Source organism: Equus przewalskii, chromosome 7 (assembly GCF_037783145.1).
Source record: "Equus przewalskii isolate Varuska chromosome 7, EquPr2, whole genome shotgun sequence".
NCBI classification, from domain to species: Eukaryota; Metazoa; Chordata; class Mammalia; order Perissodactyla; family Equidae; genus Equus; species Equus przewalskii.
In genome coordinates, this window is record NC_091837.1 from 81,343,798 (window position 1) to 81,360,786 (window position 16,989).

Below are 16,989 nucleotides of genomic sequence, written 5' to 3' on the forward strand. Positions count from 1 at the left end.
CTACCTCTTTGGTAAAAGAAAATAAATTTCTTTTTATTAAGTAGGTGGTAAAAATAAAACCATCTACTTATCCAAACATTTAACAAAAATATTCTTTTCACCCTTTAGTGACTTATTCCAGAATTACTAAGGATCTGATAATATGGATCTCAAAAAACAAACAACTTATAAAGAGTATTTAAATTTTAGAGATTTAAATGGGGGATATTTTAGTTAATTTTACTTTTAAGCATGAACAGTGGCATCAATATTTTGTCATCTTTGGTCAAGTAGAATCAACTGTTCACGTCAGTCATCTACTTTTCTTGGCTTTTTCTCTCTTTGGTCCCTTAACATTAGCACACTTTGTAAACTGTGGTAATGTGCTTCTCGAGATTGAATCCACTTGCAGTCATTTCTAGGTTTTTTGCTTCTATTAGGTCCTATAAAACAATAACATTAGTAATTTCCTATAAGACAATAACATTAGTAATTCTCCCTAGAGACTACAAAAAAAGCACTGAGGTGCATCCTTTTTCAAAGATAATTCTTCAGGTTAAAACAAAAAGTCTGAAAAACCTTCAGACAAGCATTCCTCTTTTACTTTTTCGTAAGTCAATAACTTTTGATGTAAGGTGGAGCTATCAATGACAATTCTTCAGTCTTAGGATCTGCACCCCTCCCCCAAAGAAGCACACACGGAAAAGAACTTTACGGAAACGTGATGTTAGCTCTATCCAGCACAGCACAAGAAAAAAAATCCTCTCTCAGATGTTCTTCAAAACTCCAGGCACCAATCAATTCACTTGAAGTCAGGGCAATAGAGAATCCACAGCTAAGAATCAATTCTTCTACCCTTTATATAGATACTGTAGATGCAATACTTTTCAGCAAAGGAGACCACCAAATGATGTGGATTCTAGGTGGTGAAAAGTAAAAGATACTAAAGTTCCAGTAAACTTTAAGATCATACACCAGTTACAGAAATAGAACACAAAGTACACATCCAATGCAAATTCTCCCACTGATGAGATCAAGGAAACATCCATAGCCAAATTCTTCAAGACACTCTGTCATGCCCACTGGGAATGTGGCACACACTGTAGGATGGAGCCCGCAGACTTTCAGAAAGTCAACTTACCTCTTCACAAACACACCTAAGTTTTCCAGGGAAAAAGACGCCACTGGGGTCTCCCTCTATGGGTAGATTTTACCAAGTGAGTCAGAAAAGTCATGCCCTTGGTCCTTGGGTAGAGTCTGTTCTTCTAATTGGATGGTTCTCAAATTTTAGGACCGAGAAGAAATCCCCAGGGGAGCTTGTTTAAGATGTGGCTTGCCAGGACCCAACCTGGGGTCTAGTTCATGAGGAGTCCCTGAAGTCCCCGCAAGCAACTGAGGCCAGGTAAGTGACGCTGGGCATCCTTGGACCTCCAGTTTGAGAAACTCCGAAGGGATACCATTTACCTCAAAATCCTACTGGATAGCAAATGCAGGATCTTTGGACCTCAAAGGCCGGCAAGTAAGAAAAACACTTTGGGCGGGAAGAAATGATCACAGGGTTGGCAGGGGAGAGCTTTGTATAGGGGAAGCAACAAACCTGATTTTATTTCATCGGCTCATCAGCGCGCCCTTAGCCCAGGGGCCCACCCACACTCCAACCACCGCATCTCAGACCTGAGATGTCCAGCCCAGACTAACATTCAACCAGACATGCACCTACCCAGCCTCCGTTATCCTGGATCCAGGTGTGCAGGTGCCGGTTCAGGTATTCAGTCATCCACAGGGCGATGTTGTCCACCAGGGGCGACATCTCCCGGTTGACGCTCTCCACACACATGACCCCACCGAACTCAAAGAAGGCCACAATCCTCCCCCAGTTCACCCCATCCCTGAAGAGCTCCTCCACTACCGTGGCAAAGCGTCCCCTTGCGGTGAAAGGCGTCAGGTGCAGCTGGCTGGACATCTCGGCAAAGTCGCGGCGGTAGCGACGGGAGAAGTCATCGCCGGCCTGGCGCAGGGTCAGGTGGACCACAGGTGGCACAGGGCTGAGGGCAGGTCCCGCGGCGCCGGCGGGGGCGGCCGGGGGTAGCAGCGGGGAGGTCCTGGCGGGCGCGGGGGTGCGCCCGGGCTGGGAGGAGAAGATGCCCGGCACGGGGGTGGCCCCCAGGGGCGCGGCGCCCGCGTCTCCGGCATCCCACTCGTAGCCCCTCTGCGACAGCTTATAGTGGATGTACTTCATCACTATCTCCCGGTTATCATACCCTGTTCTCCCAGCGTGCGCCATCCTTGCCCCCGAGGAAAATCAGCCGGGTACCAACAGCACCTCTCGCCCCTGCTCCCGCCCCACAGCCCCGAAAGAAAGAATAGTTATAATCCAGCTATTTTATTGGATGTGCTTTGCATTCTTGGATGAGAGGGTGTCTTCAGTCACGCGGAACACTTGATTCTGGTGTTTCCCTCTTGGCATGAGATGCAGGAAATTTTTATTTAAATTCCTTTCGGATCTTTATTTCATGAGGCACATTATTATTAATTATTGTTAATATCAGTCTACTTCCTCTGTGATGCTGAAAGGTTAAAAAAACACTAATAAGTCAAAATCAGGTGCATTTTTCTTTATACACTGGGTGAAAGCAGAACATACACATTGCAAGTTACACAGCTAAAGAGAATGTATTAAACTGCTTGGAAATTACACTTACTCGAATGCACTTAAAGTTAAAAATCTCAAATGTTTCTATTGAAAGTTACATTAAACCAATTTCCTGTGCAAAGAACTTACTTGTATTCTTTAAGGACAGCATGATCCTCTGTCAAGTTTCCTTTTTTGTGAAAACAAAACAAATGCATAAGGCAAAGATTCCACCAATCCTTAGAACTCTCCGGTTATAGCTGCTTTGAAACTTCCAAATGAATCAGGAGTTGAGGAGGGCGTGGGGGGAGCGGTAAAAATTAGGAGAATTTCCAGATTGATTCCCAGACTTCTCCGTCACAGAAATGTCAATCCGTAGGAATCCGAACCGGAGATCTCAAGAGCACGAGAAAAAAAAGGCAGCGGCGGCAGCAGATGAATTACAATTTTCAGTCCAGTATTTGCAGAAGTCCTGTGATTTTCCCCCTCTCGGCCATTTACACGCGCACACACACGCGCGGGCACAGACATGGATCTCTATCCGCGGGACCGTTTCACGCCTCCACCGGAGACAGACAGGGACGGGGGGCCGGTGGCCGAGCCGGGCACGGGGGCGGGAATCCTCTTCCGATTAAACTCCGAACAGCAAATGCATTTTCCGAAAAGCTGCTTGATAAATGAAGGCAGGACGCGCCCGGCCCGCCGGTGCCGAGCGCGAGAAGCCCGCGCTGTGTGTGGTGCGGCGAGGGGTGGGGAGAAGGAGGTGGTGGGGGAGGGCTTTATTTTTTCCCTCTTCCTAAAAAGGATGACTCCTACGAAGTTCTCCCCCCTGGACCCCCTCTTCCGCTGCACCCCACCGGCGCACCCCGCCTCCGGGCTGCGCACCCTTTCTCCTCCTCTAGCTCCTGCGCCGCGGCGCTGGCGGCGGCCGCCTCCCCCGCGCTCCCGCCGCGCACCCGCTCCGGGCGATGACGGCCGCGCCGGCGGGGAGGGCCCGGCGCCCGGCACCTTCGCTGGCAGCGGCGGCGGCGGCTCGGCGGGGAAACCGAGAGCCGCGGGCGCGAGCGCGAGCGCGGCGGGCGGGGAGGGGGGCGGGGAGGAAGGGGGCGGGCGCGGGCGCGGGCGGGGGCGGGGGCGGGGGCGGGGGGGGGCCTGGCCTCTTACTTCATTCTCCGCTCGAACCGACTGGTTTCCTGTACGTACGTCACTCTGTTCATTCAAAAAAAGAAGAAAGAAAGAGCCCTCCTCGGAGCCGCCCCGCCGCCCCCTCCGCCGCTCCCCTTCCCCGGTTAAAGGAGCCGCGGCCGGGCCGGGAGCGGCGCGCCCCGCCGGGGACACATGGCGCGCAGGGCCCCGGCCCGGGAGGGCGCGCCCGGGACGGCCCCCTCCCGCGCGCAGGGCCCGGCCGGTGGGTGGCGCGGGCGGCGCAGGCCTCCCGCGCGGCCGCGGCGCGGTGGGTGTGCGAGGGGCCTCCTCGGGCCTGCGGCCGGCCCGGCGCGCGCGCAGGGGCCAGCGAGGGGCCGGGGGCGCCCGGGGACCCCCACGCGGGCGGCCGGCGGCTGCTGACTAGGTGCGCGGAGAAAACGCGCTGGAAAAGGGAATCGCTTTGCCCCTTTCTAACCGGGTGGGGGGGGGGGTAGGGGGGGTGTACACATCGTGTTACAGGCGCTCGGCCCCCGGGAGAAGACCCAGGCCGGTGCTGACCCCGAGCAGAGGGACCTCAGCGACGCCCTCGCGTGAAGAGGGGCGACTCCGCGCATTCACTCGCGAGGGAAGCCCCCAGCGTCCTGTTCACTTTCAAGTTGCTTCCTAGGTGTGCATGCAGAACACGCACTCTGGAAACACCATCGGTGACCAAGGCCAGACATAGCTCTGAGCGGGCCGGGGAGGGGCGAGTGGGCAGATCACAGGCTTTAAAATGGTTAAGTTAATGCTTTTCCTCTGCTCCTGACAATTTCGGCCCTAGGTTGGGGCTGGACGCTGCGGAGGTGTGCAGGGCAACTTTCTGGCCCACAGGGCTAACAGCGGGGTGGGTGGGTTTCTAAAGGCCTCCACCGTCGCCTAGCCACCAATCCTAGATGGCCTCACCTTCTCAAGTTATCTGTACAGACACACACATATGTGTACACACAAGCACCCGCATTTTTTAATTCATCAGCATGAATAGGCCCTAGGAGAAAAGCGCAAGAGGGCAATCAAGTTGCACGTGTTTAACTATTTTTTATCTCTAAGAGTCTTGAGAAATAGAGCCCCAGAAAGTGTTTACTGAAAGCACAGCAGCTTACTTAATAGGGCTCAAGTACAAATATACGGGGACACTGGATTATTGTGGTCATAGAAACATGGCAAAGGAGCACAGCAATGTGTACAACTACGTCGTGACACTGTCTCTGCTTTGTCTCATTCCTGGTCTAAAATCAAGCGTTTATTGTTAAGCAAAATAAACGCAGCAAATTATTTTCATTTCTTCATTTATCATACCCAATCAGCCAACATGCTAACCTCTTGCATGCAGGAATGAGTGCCTGGTACAAACTTCTTATTCCGGCAAGAGAGGATGAAGGAAAATGCTCTTAGATCTTCTGATGGCTGTGACAGGGTCTCCTTTTTTCCACGTCAGTGGCAGGGAGGTGTTCTGGCCTGGAGATAGACATGGAGTATAGACTGACCCCAAATATATGTTCTCACGGAAATAACAGAACTCATACTAATGCCAGAACGTTACTGTTTCAGGATCTTCTCAGAACCTTGTCTTAAACTCCCAAAATTACTTAAGAGGAATTGAAAGCCTTAGTGCTTCTGAGACCCAGCATGTGAGTGAGGAAATGAGAGGGCAGAGCTGGAAAAGAGATTGTACTTCTGCAAAGGGGGCAGCCAGAAGGAAATGGATACCCCCATTCCCAGAGAAAGAAACGCTTCCTTATTTTTTCCCCCTCCTTTGCTTCATAGAGCCTTACGTTACAGGTGTTCCTTATGTAGCATCTTGATCATAACCACACATTCTCAGGACAGGTCCGTGTTATAACCCTTGACTAAGAGTATATATCCTGGGAATGTTCTGGATCTCTTTCAATCAAAAGAGTGAAACCATTCCTCCATTCAGATTCCATGTTTATTGGATTCCACTTTAAAGTATGAGGTTAAGAATTCCTCGGAAGTGTGTGAATTAACTGTTTGTCTCCAGGTATTAGTGAGAGAGTGGAGGGATCACTGGCCTGAGTCAGGAGTCCTGGGTCTGAATCCCAGAGACCTTCTAACAACCTTCCAAATGTGTGCGCTGTGGCCTTTTCACTTCCCAAGATGTCTTCCACTTTTGGGAGCCAATGGACGGCCCTCTCACCAGCTTTGTCTGGCTGGTTTCTAGCAGGAGGGTGGCACCAGGAAGAGAAAGAACAAGATGCAGGGAGTGGAGCTTGTATCCAGAGTCTGAAAGGCCTGTGTTTTCCTTCTTTATTCTCCAATCTGCCAAACAAAAAGCTTTCTATTGCCAGTTTTCGCCACCTACTGGTTGATGTTTAACAGCATGATTCAGAAAGTTCTCTTCATCCATCACCAACATAAATGTCCTCAAAGTTTAGGAAATTCAAAAAGGACATTATTCGAATCTGGATATACTAATGCTTAATATAGATATGTATTAAATCTTCTCAACTATTAAACTTTTTATTTAAAATGAGGATAGAGGGGCTGGCAATGGGGCCGAGTGGTTAAGTTCACGTGCTCCACTGCAGTGGGCCAGGGTTTCGCCAGTTCGGATTCTGGGTGCGGACATGGCACCACTCGTCAGGCCACGTTGAGGCAGCGTCCCACATAGCACAACCAGAAGGACCTGCAACTAAAATATACAACTATGTACGGGGCGATTGGGGGAGATAAAGCAGGAAAAAAAAAACAGGATTGGCAACAGTTGTTAGGTCAGGTGCCGATCTTTAAAAAAGAAAAAAAAAGAAGAAAGACACCATTAACTGAGAGAGAACTGGCAACTAATAGGTAGGATGAAAGAGTTAAAAATATAAAACATGACCCCAAACCATTTAGGCAAACTGAAGTGGAAATAAATCCATAAACAAAACGAAATGACTAGAGAGAGTAAAAACAAGGAGTCTATGTAGGCTGCATAAGAAAAATGAACTGCTTAAAAAATAACATCTCACAGGCCTAGATAACCAAGTCAAAGACACTGATTGCCAATTTCAAGCGTCTTCTACATTGTTTCCAGCTTTATTGAGATATAATTGACATAAGTATCTTATACATTATAAACTCTTATGCTAGTGTCACGTTCTTTCCGATGGCTTGCATGTTTTGTTGGCAAACATTATATAACATTATTATTATAATAGTAACTCCTAATTCGTAATAGTTAAGAATACTAACAGTAATACTGTTCCCGATTCATTTATGCTCCGAGCCTGTCTTCTTTTCTAAGAGTGATCACATCCAAATCATCTGCTTTGTGCTCTCAAACCATCCTTGTCATCACCATGAAACTCTTTTGCCAAATCTAAACCAACAAGGCTTGGTTTAACTGAGAAACCCACCTGACTAATTTATGGCGGATCCTAAACCTCAAAAAATGTTTAGAATAATTAAGCAACGACCTTTGAAACTAGGCAACGAACTGCAGATAAATCATTCTGTTGTGCCAACTTAATAGTGTGCAAGTAATGTTTACTTTGGTTTACAAAGGAAAGCGCAGGAAATTCACTTGTGGCAATTTTTTCCTTTCAAATTAATGACTTGGCATTTAAAGTGAAATAAACCAAAAGTAGGAACTTGTCATACTTTTCAAATGCCTATTGCTCTTGTTGGGTTGAAACTACAGTAATAGAACCAAACAACGTGAAAAACACCACAGTGTTGGGGAATAGGCAAAGAATTTACATTCTTATGTGCAATAACTAACTTTTATTCTCTTATGCTCTTTAGCACAGAGCACAGTATCTCCCGGATATTAATTGCTGATGAACACATTTAGGAAGATCAAGGTTAATATGTTTGTTTTCTAGGGCTGCAGTAACAAAGTACCACAAACTGCGTGGCTTAAAACAGAAAGGTATTCTCCTACAATTCTGGGGGCTGGAAGTCCAAAATCAAGATGTCAGCAGCACATGCACCCTCTGAGGGGTCAAGGGAAGAATCTGCCTTGCCTCTTCCTAGCTTCTGGTGGTGGCTGGAAATCCTTGGCATTCATTGGCTTGCAACTGCTTTACTCTGATCTCTGCCTCTGTTGTCACATGGCATTCTCCTTGTGTGTGTCTGTTTTCTCCTATTCTTATAAGATCACCAGTCATATTGAATAAGGACCCTAATAACCTCACCTTAACTTGATTATATCTATGAAGACCCCATTTCCAAATAAAGTCACATTCATAGGTTCTGGGGTTTAGGACAGCAACATCTTTTGCGGGTACACAACAAAAAACAAAACAAAACATATCTAATAGGGCATCTTTCAAATTCGTGGGGTTTATGCCAAGGCCCAAGTGCTCAGCACCCCCTACATTTCAAGGGGAAGCATGATCTTTCTAAAGCTACCATCTGGGCATTTCATATTTCTGCTCAAAGTTCTTCAGAGGCTATAATCTCAACTCCTCTGCATGGCATGATGTGGGCCAAGCCTACCACCTGGGCGCCCACTCTTTCCTTCTGCTTTCCCTTCTTGCAGCTATATTAACTTTGTGTGCTTTTATGGAATACACCAAGATCTCTCATGTGTTTTGCTTTTGTGCATCTGCTCATCTCCCTGAAATGCACCCACGCTTTTCATGGCAAATTCATACTCATACCTCATTTCATCTCAAGAACTTCCCCCCATGAGAGCATATTTGAATTTCCTGGGCAGTCTGAGGATTCCCTTTGTGCCACTGGAAAAGGCTTTGTACAGAATTGGAGCTTCAAAGTCAGAAAACAGGGGTTTGAATCCTGGCTCCACTTCTTAGTAGCTGAGACCTTGTGCTAGTTACTTAACCTCTCTATATGCCTGTGCCTTCAGTTATAGCCTGGGGATGTAGATGGTACTATTCATAGGACTAGTGTATGATTTAAATGAGTTACATGTAAAATGCTCACAACAGTGACTAGAAGGGGTGATGTTTCTAAGGTCAGTTGTGCTATCTTAATCATAGCTCTTGTTGGATCACAGTGTAATTTCCAGCATCTGTGTTTCTCACTAGATTATAAACTATGTGAGGGCAGGGACCATATTTTCCTCTGTCCATTCCCAGCCTAGAATAGTGCCTGGCATTTAAATATTTGTGGCATAAAATTCGGAGGCCCGAGCTGAAGAAAGGAATGGGGAGTGGTTCCTCCTTCTCCAGGAAGACTTGTAAGAGCCTTCAGAGGGATGAGGGAGTGGGGAGGGAAAGAAACAAGAAATGCCATCGCCACAAGGGAGGGACAAATTCTTTATGCAGAGTTGTGTCCCCAGTGCCTGGATACCAAGCTCATCATAAGCACTCAATAAATATATGTTGAATGAGGGAAATGGAAGGTATAGAATCAGCAGTGGAACAGAAGTCAAGAAATATTTTTCTTTTTAAACATCCAAACATAAAAATTGTAGAAGTGATATCATATGCCATTTATGCATATAAATTGCTCGAATTTAAAGAAAGGTTAAGTTTGCAAACCAAGATGTCCAAGAATCTTTTCTTGACATGACCAAAATTTTTCTATTTAAGGACCAAGAAATATTAAGGCATGTTCTTTAACATACAGGTCTCCTATGCCCTTCAGAGTCTAGGAGATATTTTATTGTTAGACTATGAAGGTTTAAAGTATGGGAAATCAATTTATTTGTATATGAAACATAATTACTTAAGACATTTTACTAAATTCCGCATTTCTTACTCTCTTACTCATATATTCCACAAGAGAGTCACACAAACACAGGACATATTTAAAACAAGAGCTCAGAATACCAAGTACTTACTCTAAAAATATTACTTCCTGAAAAATGATAAAAATCAAGCCTTGGCAAGTGTTTAAGATGCAAGTTTAGGATAACACTATGGAAGAGGTTTGTGTTTTGCTTCAAGTGTCTGTCAAAAAACACAGATTTCTAGAAAAATAAGTTTTCAAATCTGTAAAGCTTGTTCCCCATTTATTTTTTTCTTGTGATTCAGAAATACAAGATATGAAAATTAGGTTACAATTCTGGCACAAAAGCTTCTAAAGTAGCAAACACAAGTTCTAATATATATCAAAATAGCCATGTGCACTCTTCTCAGTTTAAAAATGTCTTTAGAGTTTTCACACCAAGCAAGTGTAAAATATAATAGCTATTGCCTGCTCTTCAAAATATCAAGTCTGCCGTCACTGCCCTGAACTAAATGAGATTTAGTCCAGCATACGGAAGATCATGGTTAGCAGGTACTTTGTAGGGCTGAGTTACTAAGAACTAAAGGAAATGAGAAAGACACAAAGCATCTTACATCAAAAAGTATGAATATTTCAGTGTCCTCGAGTAGGACATGTTTAAATTAGAACATGATGTAATAAAATTAAATCACCTGATGATATAATTCAGTAAAAGGAAAAATTATTATGTATTGCCTGCTTCTAGAAAGACAAAGACATACAATTCTTTGAATCGAGGCAACTACTACCAAAATGCTTTTGTCATCTAAATATTGGTCTCTCAACATTTCACTTCCATGAATTAACAATATATGGTTTAACAGATCCCAATAAAGCCTTATAACTAAATATATACAAGTATCAATGTAAAGAGGCCATCATTAACAGCATTTTTAATTTCTTCTCTTTTCAGCTGTGAAAATTAAATTTAAAAAATATAGAAAAGAACAATTCCCTTGACTTTGTTTTTGTAAAAAGAAATGAGGATTATTTTTTATACCTTTTTCAATTATCCTTGAAGATACTGTGAGATTTCTAGGGCTGAATGACACTAAACATTTTAAAATAAATAGACTCACAAATACACAATAATAAAACAGTACAACCGAACCTAGCAGAGGGAGGCACTTCAGAACTGAAACTGGCATAAAACCCTGTGGTCAGTCACATACGGAGAGCCCACATTTCAGCGGAATTATGATAAACTTCTGCCAGAGATGAGAGTCAACAACTTCTGGGTATAACATAAAGTGACGAGTCAATGCAATCCTTAAAAAAAAGCCAACAGTTTCCCTAACAAACAGTCTGACTCAGAGCTTTTTTTCTTCCCTCGAGCAAAAAAACAAGTCAATGTAAAAAAAGTGGTACAAGAATTGAGCCAAAAAAAGTAAAAAGTAGAATTTGCCTTGTAATAGTTACATGTTTTGGATGAAGTCAGGTCATTGGGTGACGCGGCTTAAATGTCCACAATCCCTTGTCCAAAACCCTCTGGGCCAGATGTGTTTCAGAATTCATCAGATTTTGGATTTTGAAAAGGTAATATGGGGCATATACTGGATATGACAAAACACCACAGAGTCTGGGGCAATACCTATAATCAAACCCACTGGTATTTTTTCAGGTGAAATTAATAAACAGTCCAGGAAGTGGCATAAATAAGAACTATCATAATCTCATGTCAGTTCATGTCAGGTTTTGCTATCAAATGAATTATGGCACCAAATTTAGAAAGAAAAAAAAAAACCACCTTTCCAAAGTTTTTTGAATACAGGACTGTGGACCTTTGACATCTCTGACAAAGAAGCCCATTCTCTGAAATTATCATCTCCACAAATCTCCTGCTATGTCTGAGCTTCAATTGGGTTGGGGGTAATATCTCTCACCAGAGAACGGGAGCTCTTAAATTTGTGCAGGCAGATTACCTGAGGTGACAGTACTGTCTATAAGGACACCTTAAGAAACGTATATTGAAAAAACTATTGTTAAATAGTTAATTTTATTAAATGAGATGCCATCTTGGACTAAATTTTAATATACACCAGCAGGAGAAGGTGCCAACATTCAAGGAACATTTATGAGAAAAGAATAAAATTGAGAAACATCCTGATATTAATGTAACTGTTTTCTGCAAATTAGGAAAATACAGCCAATACTCCATTTTCGAGGCTGCACAATATGACTCAACGGAGTTTGCAAACGATGGCTACACAAGACTGAAAGATTCATGAAACCATTTATGGCATCAACCCACCCCTATGAACTGCAATGAAGTCATCCAAGCAACTTAGATATTAAGTAATCATTTCTTCTGTCTTTATCAGTGTTTAAAATATGCCAGTCTCAGATCTTAATTTAAAAAACACCATGGATTAAAGCTATTAAACATTTTACTTTTTAAATATTAAGTCATTTTAAAGTCAAGAGGTTCAAAAACTCAAGAGCAAAAATGGTTTGCTATAATTTTTAGGTCTTTAATCTTTTGTAGAATTGTGGGGGTTTTAATAATAAAAAAGTTTCTTCTTCAAAAGCGGTGGTCTTTTCTCACCAAAGTGAACTGGAATGTGCTACTGTATATGCATACTGTGTATGCAAGAAGGAGGGGATACAGCATTACAAGGAAGGTAACTGTCCTCAAGTAGGAGGACCACATACAATGACAGGATGGAGCGGTAACATTGGCTAAAACTCATCATAGGCACTTATTGTGGAAATCCACTAATGAACAACAGAGCCTGTAATCTGGAAACAACATTCACGAGGCCAAGAGGATTTCCAGGGTTATATTGCGAGAGTGACAACTGGGCTTCCTTACCATGTGGTTTGAAGAGAATGTTCTCAAAGTCAGTGGGAGAGTCACAGAAAGAATGGGGTGATCATTTTATTTCAAAAGCGAGTATCTTCAAAATGGGCCTTGTCGTCCTACTTTCTGTTCTGAATGAATAAAATTTAAATATCCTATCGCCAGCCTTTCCTAAAAGCTACATTTATGCTACAAGGAGAAGAATGTCACACTTCTTAAGTTTTTTCATTTGTTTTAATTAATTCATGAATTAATTTAAAAATTCAAGCCAAAAATTTTTAACTGGTCTTCTTTTTTCTTTTTTTTTTTTTTTTTACAAAAATATTATAGCAGTATCAGCAAAATAGGAAAGGAAGAGATGGGTAGAATGAAAAGACACTATAATGGAATGGAACTTCAGGTCATCATGGCTATTGAAGAAATTGTAAACTTTTAAGCTTCTACGATTTTACTTCTTTCAGAAAACGTTTTAGGAGGCTGCTTTTCCCCATGAGTGAAAAATGAAAAGGGCCCTTGGCATTCAAGTCTAACGAAGACAAGACAGCATTATTTTTCCTACTGGAAAATATTTATCTCCTTCTCCTCCACTGCATTGCCCTCTCCCATCCCCCTTGTAGTGTTATGGGATCAAAGAGAGAGAGAAGCCACAAGGGTCCACCAGTAGCAAAGTGAGTCAGGGACATTATTATGCATTGGGACTCACTGGCAATGTGTAAAACTCATCTTGAATAAAATATACCAAGCTAAAAAGAAAAAAAAAGGCTTTAGAAACCCATAAACTGCCTTTCATGGAAGGTTTAAAAAGTCCTTAAGACTTCTTACGTGTCACAAAGTACATTTCTGGACTTGATTTCTATGGGGAAAAACAGAATAAATAGAAAAATTTTCAATGATCACTCTGAAATCCTGTTCTTTACCCTGCTCACACGCTATTAGTTCCCATACCATCAGCACCTCTCCACTTCAGAGAATCCAGTGGTCTCCTATTCCACATTTGCATAGTATTAATAATATTGTCTGGAGTTGAACTTCTATCCCCTCGCTTGCAGCCAGGTTTCTGAAGAGCAGTGGTCCAATCTCACATATTCAAAAGCAATACATAAGTGTCTGTAGGCCAAAATCTGGGTCCCATTTAGCAGCAAGCTGTTCAGATTATTTAGAAACAGTCTTTTTCCGACGGGTAAGAATTAGGCAGTTTTGTCTGCAATTTCAGATTTTGCTCTCTGCATCATACAGCGACGAACTATGCTGTCGAAACTTCCAATGTAAAACAAAGCGATAGTGCGGAAAAGGCCCATGGTGACCACCTGTGTGAGAGAGAGAGAGAGACGTCTGAGCTCATCCCTACAGTACAATACAACCGTTCATTTCAAGGGATTTTAGGATATGTCTTTAACAAAACCGTTTCTAAGACACATCTTCTAATCTGCTCCAAGAATAAGTATAATGGAAACTCTATGACTGTCAAAAGAACGGTGAGAACGGAAGCTGTCTCCTCTCCACCACTGTCCACACAGTGCCTGCCGGTCTGTAACAGCAAAATATCTGTCCAATTAATAAATTCAAATTATACCAAGAATAAAACAGGTATTCTCAGTAGTCTTAGGGTTCTAATAACGAGGGAAGATCCACTCCAGCATTGCAAGGCTTTTTGGTTTAAGATTTATGTTCCCATCACAAAATTCAGACCCTATGCTAGGCGCTGAGACTCAGTGGTGAGAGAAAAACAGTCCTGCCCTCCACTGGCTTATTCCATACTTGGAAAGACAGTCAACTAGAGAAAGGCCATTCCTGTTTCAGGGTTAAACCAGCAATTAACCATATCCATTAACTGTCACTCTTTCCACTAAGACTCTCACTACAACAGCTCTAAATGGAATTTTTTAAGAGGCAGAAAACTACAAAGAGAAACATGTTCAAATATGCAAAGTCTCAAAAAATTTGCCCCCCATGCACCCTTTCTTCAGAAAGCTACTAGAAGAGGTAAATGGCCAATGTGAGAGAGTCAACAAAGAAAGGCAATGTCAAGTGATACAAGAAGCGGGAAAAGAAGGCAAAGAGGTGCCCAGAACGATCATGTTGGGGAGGCCCGGGGTCAGCTACGCACTAGACATGGGGGCAGCTAGTCCTGACCGGCAGGTCAGAAGGCTCCAGGAGGAATTCCTTCTAGAAGGTGAAACTGATGGGGTATCCAGTATTTCTGAGAGGAGGTGAAGACAGTCATTATTAATAATACAAAGAAATAATACATAGAAAAAGGCCAATAATAGTTTCAGGGAAAACAAAAGGTTGTACAAAAAAGGAAAATTAATTATGCATATTACATAGCTCAGCTGTGAATAGCATTTAAATAGCCATAATGATTATCTCAAATACAGAACCAAAATCCTAATATCACAAAAAGGGAGGGTGCGGAGGAGGAGAGGCGGGTGTAAGTGGGAGGAGGAGGGGATGAGGAGAGCTGAAACCTGACCTTTCACAGCAGAGGTCAATACCTGATCCCAAACTGGGAAAGAGTGGGAGTGATCACAGAAGTACAGAATCTAGAGACATGGAGGGAGATGTGAGAAGGCCCAGCTACAAGGACAGTGCAGCTGCTCCTGAGAAGGGTGAAATGGAGCAGGTGGAGGAAGAGACCACTGGTTTTCATAACGAGCCTTGAAAACGACTTGATTCTCTGGAGTGTGTGCCAGGATAACTTTGCAAAATGTAAAAACCACAGGGAAGTTGGAAAAAGGCAAAACTATGGAGACAGCAGAAAGATCAGTGGCTGCCAGAGGTCTAGAAGGAAGAAAGGAGGACTGACTAGGTGGAGCACAGGTGAATTTTAGGGCAGTGAATATTCTGTATGACACTGTAGTGGTGGATACGTGTCATTATACATTTGTCAAAACCCATAGGATGGACGTGCAACACCAAGAGTAAATCCTAATGTAACCGAGGACTTCAGTTAATAATAATGTATCAATACTGGCTCATCAACCGTAACAACGTACCACACTAATGCCAGGCGTTAAAAACAGGGGAAACTGGGGCGAGGCAGGGGTGGGGGATGGTATATGGGAACTCTGTAATTTCCACTCAAATTTTCTACAAATCTACAGACAGCTCTAAAAAAAATGCCTATTATTAAAAAAAAATAAATAAAGGAAAGAAAAAACCTCAAGAAAAAGCAATTATAATACAGCATAATAAAGTGCTAAAATGGGGCTAAGTCCAAGGCATTTAACCCAGTCTTGGAGTTTTCTGGAAATAGCAGTGTTTAAGATGAGACCTGAAGGAAGACTGGAAGTTGGTTGCACAAAGGAAAGCTGGGGATGGAGGGACACAGACAAAAGTTGCAGAAAGAGAAGGCGAGGCAGGGAAGAAAGTTGCATGGCTGGGAGGGTAAGCGGGGTCAGAAGTCAGAGGGCTGTGCCGCGCGATGGAATGGAAGCTTTATCCTGATGGTACTGGGGAGTCACTGAAGGTTGTTACCCAAGGTAGATTTGCAGCTTAGAAAAACCAGCATGGAAAATGTAATGGCACACTCAAACGTACCCGAGGCTTGGGGCAGGTGCTGCAAGACCACACGGATTGGAAGACCGTGTCCTGGTAATGGGAGCAGCTGCCACCCTGAGCAGCTCATTACTGCCAGAAGAGAATACAGACCCTGTGCTGCCAGGCCTTCTGAACTTCCAAGACAAGTCCAAAATCTGGACTTTTTATGTAAAATTTAATTTTAAAACTATTTTATTTGACTAAGCACACTCATACCAGATGGGCCAAACAAAATATTTTCCAGGCCTGTGGGCCCCCAGTTGATGACCTCTGGCTCACAGAGCATGACACTCAGGCAAGGAGCTGATGGCAGCAACCTAGGCCCGAACTGTGGGAGCAGCAGCAAGGCCGGTGAAAGTGAGCGGCCCCAAGACTAGGGACCAGAGATGGATCTGATCCCTGATGTGAGGGGCAGAGGAGGGGAGTCAGGGATGACATCCCGGTTTCTGGCTGGCCTCTTGAGTGAACATGAACACCCACCACAGAGACAGAAGACAGAGTCGATGACGGGAAGTGGGGGCAGGATGCTGGGGAAACAGAAGTTTTATAGTGGACATGTTGAATTGGAGATGTAGAGTTATAGCCCAGGGAAAATGTCTAAAGAAATTTCCACAGAACTGGAGTTCTGGAAGTAGGTATGGGGTGAAGTTTTAGATTTGGCATCAGTTGTATAGAAGTGGGAGAATGGACAAGATCGCCCACAGGGATCGTGCAGAATTCACCCGGTCATCCTGCTCATGCATTCTTAGTCCCTACTAGGTGCCAGGCATGGGCTGCAAGGGGTACAACGTACACACGAGAGTGTGGACCTGTCCTCAAAGAGGGCATCTAATCCAGTGTCTGCCTCTAAGAGAGAAGCACAAACTTGGGAGTATATTCTAAAGTGAGGGAAACTCACGCCTAAGCCATTTGGGTTTTTAGTCTGGACAAGGTCTAGTCCTTTGTCATCAACTACCCATCAGTACAGGCAGCTTTCCCACCCTCTACCCTCCATCATCCATGGCTTTGTCCTTCAAGAGCAACCCCTCGACTATACCTCTCATATTACCTTGTGTTAGTGTCCCCTTTTGTATCAGTCTCTCCCAGAGACTGTAAGCCCCCTGAGGTCAGGGCGGAGGGCCTGATGTCTGAGTCTCCAGTAGCAAACATGGCAGCGAGCACACCAATGAGCAGTTAA

The 16,989-nt window shown here is 43.9% G+C and overlaps 2 protein-coding genes across 3 annotated transcripts in view; both read right to left on the bottom strand.

Annotated features, from left to right (window-relative positions):
• The window catches only part of BCL2 (BCL2 apoptosis regulator), a 173,690-nt gene extending 170,094 nt beyond the window's left edge, over positions 1-3,596 (bottom strand). The window contains exons 1-2 of one of the 2 annotated variants that reach the window (XM_008519826.2): positions 2,762-3,596; positions 1,700-2,546 (exon numbers count right to left, since the gene is read on the bottom strand). In XM_008519826.2, coding sequence (XP_008518048.1) covers positions 1,700-2,263 — 564 coding nt within the window. In that variant the 5' untranslated portion in view covers positions 2,264-2,546; positions 2,762-3,596. The remainder of the gene's footprint in view (positions 1-1,699; positions 2,547-2,761) is intronic. The other variant, XM_008519827.2, reaches the window with a different exon arrangement.
• Positions 3,597-9,699: 6,103 nt separating this feature from the next.
• Positions 9,700-16,989, bottom strand: part of KDSR (3-ketodihydrosphingosine reductase) — a 44,889-nt gene continuing 37,599 nt past the window's right edge. Inside the window, exon 10 of the mRNA XM_070630286.1 lies at positions 9,700-13,579. Within this exon, the coding sequence (XP_070486387.1) occupies positions 13,460-13,579 (120 nt within the window). The 3' untranslated portion in view covers positions 9,700-13,459. The remainder of the gene's footprint in view (positions 13,580-16,989) is intronic.